At 41.5% G+C, this 4,585-nt stretch overlaps 1 protein-coding gene across 1 annotated transcript in view; it reads left to right on the forward strand.

Moving 5' to 3' along the window:
- The window catches only part of USP22 (ubiquitin specific peptidase 22), a gene marked incomplete at its 5' end in the record, with an annotated part of 57,946 nt that overhangs the window by 51,041 nt on the left and 2,320 nt on the right, over positions 1–4,585 (forward strand). The window contains 3 exons of the mRNA XM_014542824.1: positions 2,349–2,475; positions 3,268–3,359; positions 4,523–4,585. Of these exons, the coding sequence (XP_014398310.1) occupies positions 2,349–2,475; positions 3,268–3,359; positions 4,523–4,585 (282 nt within the window). The remainder of the gene's footprint in view (positions 1–2,348; positions 2,476–3,267; positions 3,360–4,522) is intronic.

Genomic DNA, 4,585 nt, shown 5'->3' on the forward strand with positions numbered 1-4,585 from the left:
AAATGTTTTTATTGATTTTAGAGGGAGAGGGAGAAACATTGATTGGCTGCCTCTTGCATGACCCTTACTGGGAATTAAGCTCACAACCTGGGCATGTACCCTGATCGGTGTATGGGACGATGCTCAACCAACTAAGCCACACCCACCAGGGCTATTTTTTCTTCTTGTCTGATTGCTGTGGTTTGGACTTCCAGTACTATGTTGAAATAAGAGTGCTGAAACCATACTCCCCTATCTTGTTTGTGAACTTAATGGAAACACTTTTAGCTTTTGCCTGTTAAGTATGATGTAGGTGGTCATATATGGCCTTTATTATGTTGAAGTATGATCCCTCTATTTCCACTTGGTTGAGAATTTTTATCATAAATAGGTGCTGGGTTTTATCAAATGCTTTTTCTGCATCTATTGATATGAATTTTATCCTTCATTTTATTTATGTGGTATATTATGCTTATTGATTTGCAGATATTGAACCAACCTTGCATTCCTGGAATAAATCCCACTTGATTGTGGTGTATAATCTTGTTAATGTGTTGCTGGATCTGATTTGCTAATATTTTGTTGAAGATTTTGGCATCCATGTTCATCAGGGATATTGGCTTATTCTTTTCTTTCTTTGTGGTTTTGGAATTAGGATAAGGCTGATCTTGTATAATGAGCTTGGGAGTCTTCCCTTCTCTTGAAGGAGACATTTCTTGATTCCTGACTCACTTGTGAAGCTATTCAGTCCAGGACTTTTTTTTGTTGGGAAGTTTTTTGTTTGTTTGCTTGTTTTAATCCTCACCCAAAGACATGCTTCTACAGATGTTAGAGAGAGAGGAAGGGAAAGGGAGAGAGAGAAACATTTGATGGGTTGCCTCATGCAGGCACCCTGACCGGGGATAGAGCCCATGACCTTCTATGCACGAGCCACATCGGCTAGGGCAGGAGTCTTTTTATTACTGCTTCAATCTCAGTCATTGTCATCTGTTTACATTTTTCCATTCTTCTTGACTTAGTTTTGGAAGATTGTATGTTTCATCCAGATTGTCCAATTTGTTGGCATACAGTTGTTTGTAATATTTTTTTACAATCCTTTGTATTTCCTCGGTGTCAGTTGTTACTTTGCCTCTTTTATTTCTGATTTTATTTATTTGGGCCCTCTTTTTTTTTTCCTTGATGAGTTTGGTTAAAGGCTTGCCAATCTTGTTTATCTGTTCAAAGAACCAGCTCTTGGTTTCATTTATTTTTTTTTAATTTTTTTTTTTTTTAGTATTGTTTTTAGACTTATTTCTGCTCTGATTTTGTTATTTCCTTTCTTATTTTCACGTTGGGCTTTGTTTTTTATTTTTCTAGTTCCTTTAAGTGCAAAGTTAGATTAATTGAGACTTTTCTTGTTTCTTGAGGATACTATGAATTTTCCTCCTGGGACTGCTTTTGCTGTGTCCCATAGATTTTAGGTTGTTTGTTTCAAGGTATCTTTTGATTTCTTCCGTGATCTCATTGTTGACCCATTCATTGTTTACTAACATGTTATTTAACCTCCATGTCTTTGTGTGTTTTTCAATCTTCTTGCAATTGATTTCTAGTGTCCTAGCATTATGGTCTAGAGAAGGTGCTTGCTATGATTTCAGTTTTCTTAAATTTATTGAGACTTGTTTTGTATCTTAACTTGTTTTGTGCTCTATCCTAACATGTCCTCTTTTAAAGAATGTATATTCTCTTGCTTTGGGGTGAAATGCTCTGAAGATAACAATTAAGTCCATCTGCTCTAGTGTGTCATTTAAGGCTGCCATCTCCTGGTTGATTTGCTGTCTGGAAGTTCTATCCATAGATGTTAAGGGGTGTTAAACTCTCCTACTGTGACTGGATTAGTGTCAGTCTCCCCCTTTATGTCCATCAAGATTTGCTTTACATATTTAGGTGTTCCTATGTTGGATGCATAAATGTTTACAAGGGTATCCTCTTGTTGGATTGCTCCCCTTATCATTATGTAATTAATATCTTTCTTGTCTCTTATTATCACCCTTGTTTTAAAATATTTTTTATCTAAGTATTGCTACCCCAGCTTTTTTTCTGTTTTCCATATGCCTGAATTATCTTTTTCCATCTCTTTACTATTAGTCTGTGTGTACCTTTTGGTATGAGGTGGGTCTCTTGTAGCCTTCATATGGTTCTTGTTTTATTACCCATTCAGCTATAAAGGTAAGCATTTTTTTAAAGTGATACAGGGAGAAGGTGACAGATGTATGAATGTATGTATGTTTTTACTAGGGAAATGAATCCATTGAAAGTGACAAAATAATTTTTCTGTCTTTTAACTCTTCCATATTTTTTCTTAAAAGTACATTTTTTTAAATGCCTTGTAGATTTACCAGACCAGAGCACTTAGGAAGCAGTGCCAAGATCAAATGTAGCGGTTGCCATAGCTATCAGGAGTCCACTAAACAGCTCACCATGAAGAAACTGCCAATTGTCGCCTGTTTTCATCTCAAAGTAAGTTTTCCGGAAAACTTTTCGTAGCCGACTGAATGCTTAGTCCCTAGGGCAGCGTGGGGCCTGTGGTCTGGGCACCGAGCACATGTGGTCATTGCCTGGCTCCACAGGAGGGCTGCCGGCGAGCGAGGTGCCAGGCTGTCCCCTGTCCCTGTTCTCTGGCAGGAGAGGCCTGGTGAACAGGACGTGGCTCCTGCGCCATGGGAAGAGGGCGGGAGTGCGCTGCGGGGGCTGGGTTGTGAAGGTTCCACTCCTCCTGCCTGAGTTCTTCCATCCTCGCCCCAAGTTTTCTATTTTTCTTTTACTTTAAAAGCAGCAAAGTCCCTTAGCATTGTGATCTAGTCCAGGGGCCAGCAAGAGCTTTCTGTAAAGGGTCAGCTAGGAAGCTTTTAGGGCTTGCAGCCATGTGATCTCTGTTTCATAGTCTTTGTTTTATTTTATGACCCTTTAAAAATGTTAAAAAGCAAAACAGAAAACGATTCCTAGCTTCCTTGCTGGGTTTGGTGGCGCCTGATGTTGTCAAAGGGATGCCTGGTGCCGTGTGAAAGGAACGTGTGCTTGTCTTGCTTCCAAAGGCTTCTTCCCTTGCACGCTGTTGGGTTTATCGTAAGGTTACTTTTTTATCACTTTGGGTTTATCACTTTGAACTTCATTTCAAGACTTGCCTGGAACCCCATAATTTAAATTTATGTAGACGTTTTATTGAGCCTCCCAGAGGCAATGAGAGCAAAAAGCACCTGTGGGGTGTGCTCAGAGTAACTCACTCCTCTCCCCTCTCCCCCACTTTCTTAGCGATTTGAACACTCAGCCAAACTGCGGCGGAAGATTACCACATACGTGTCCTTTCCCCTGGAGCTGGACATGACCCCGTTCATGGCGTCCAGGTATGGGGGTTCTGCAGTGCCTTGTTGTCGGGAGGCTGTGGCTTTGTCGGGTCAGCGATTGGCACTGGGTCTGTGCTGAGACCATTGTAGGTGTTGGCACAACCATAACTGCTAAAGCCAAGTTACTATCCTGATCTTACCCAAGACACATTTTAGTTTATTTGTAAATTTTTATTTCTTGATTGTAGAGTGAGGAAGGGAGAGAGATAGAAACATCGATTTGCTGTTCCACTTATTTATGTATGTGCGCTGACCGGGGACCAAACCCACAGCCTTGGTGTATCATAGCGGACAATGCTCTAACCAAGCTCCTGCCCCAAGGCACCTTGTGTTTAATGAGTTATGTTTTCTAAGATGCCCTTTTGCTTTGGGTTTTCCCCAGCCATTCCTGGTCAAGGTGGCATCACAGCAAGAAGGCAGCATTTTAGCTGATGGAGTTGGTTTTGGATACAGATAAACATAATTGAGTTTGCAGCTGTAGATTCCATTTTTCTTGTTTTCAAATCAATATTATAGAGCACTTGAGATTTATCCTCCAAAAAGAGTGTGACACTAATAGATTGGCCACATGCTGGTTTCCTGGAGCCACTGTAACAAACGGCTCCAGGCTTGGTGGCTGAAAGCAAGTTGGCAGGGCCCGATGATTTCACCCCTTGGCAGGAGGTGTGCTGACCAGGGAGACCTGGCAGCCCCGCCTCAGAGCAGGTGTGCTCTGCATTCGCGTCACCGGCCGGTCCCGGTGGAAGAACTAGAAAGTGTGTATAAAATGGGTCCCGCACTGCGTCTGGCGTGGGGGCCCAGGAAGGTGACTGTTACTATCTAAGCCATGCGTCTCTTCAGTTTAGTGATTTTCAACCGCTGTGCCATAAGAGTTTTCAGAACACAAAGTGCCTGGCCATTTAGTCAGGGCACTGACCTCTTCTCCCCTAGGTCGTCAAATTAAGAAATGACAACAGCCAACGCAACAATAGCAGTGCAGTGCAAATGAATCAAAATTACAGCTTTTTTGGGGGGTGGGGGGTCAAATCGGCAAAATATATATATTTTTGGTGTGCTGCTGGATTTTAAGTAATTAGTTGATGTGCCATGAGATGGAAAAGGTTGAAAATCTCTGCTTCGGTTAATTAGTTTGTTGATGTTGAGTTTTGCTTTGTTTGTTGCAGCAAAGAGAGCAGGATGAATGGACAGTACCAGCAGCCGTCGGACAGTCTCAGTAACGACAACAA

This window comes from Myotis brandtii, unplaced genomic scaffold, assembly GCF_000412655.1.
Source record: "Myotis brandtii unplaced genomic scaffold, ASM41265v1 scaffold314, whole genome shotgun sequence".
NCBI lineage: Eukaryota > Metazoa > Chordata > Mammalia > Chiroptera > Vespertilionidae > Myotis > Myotis brandtii.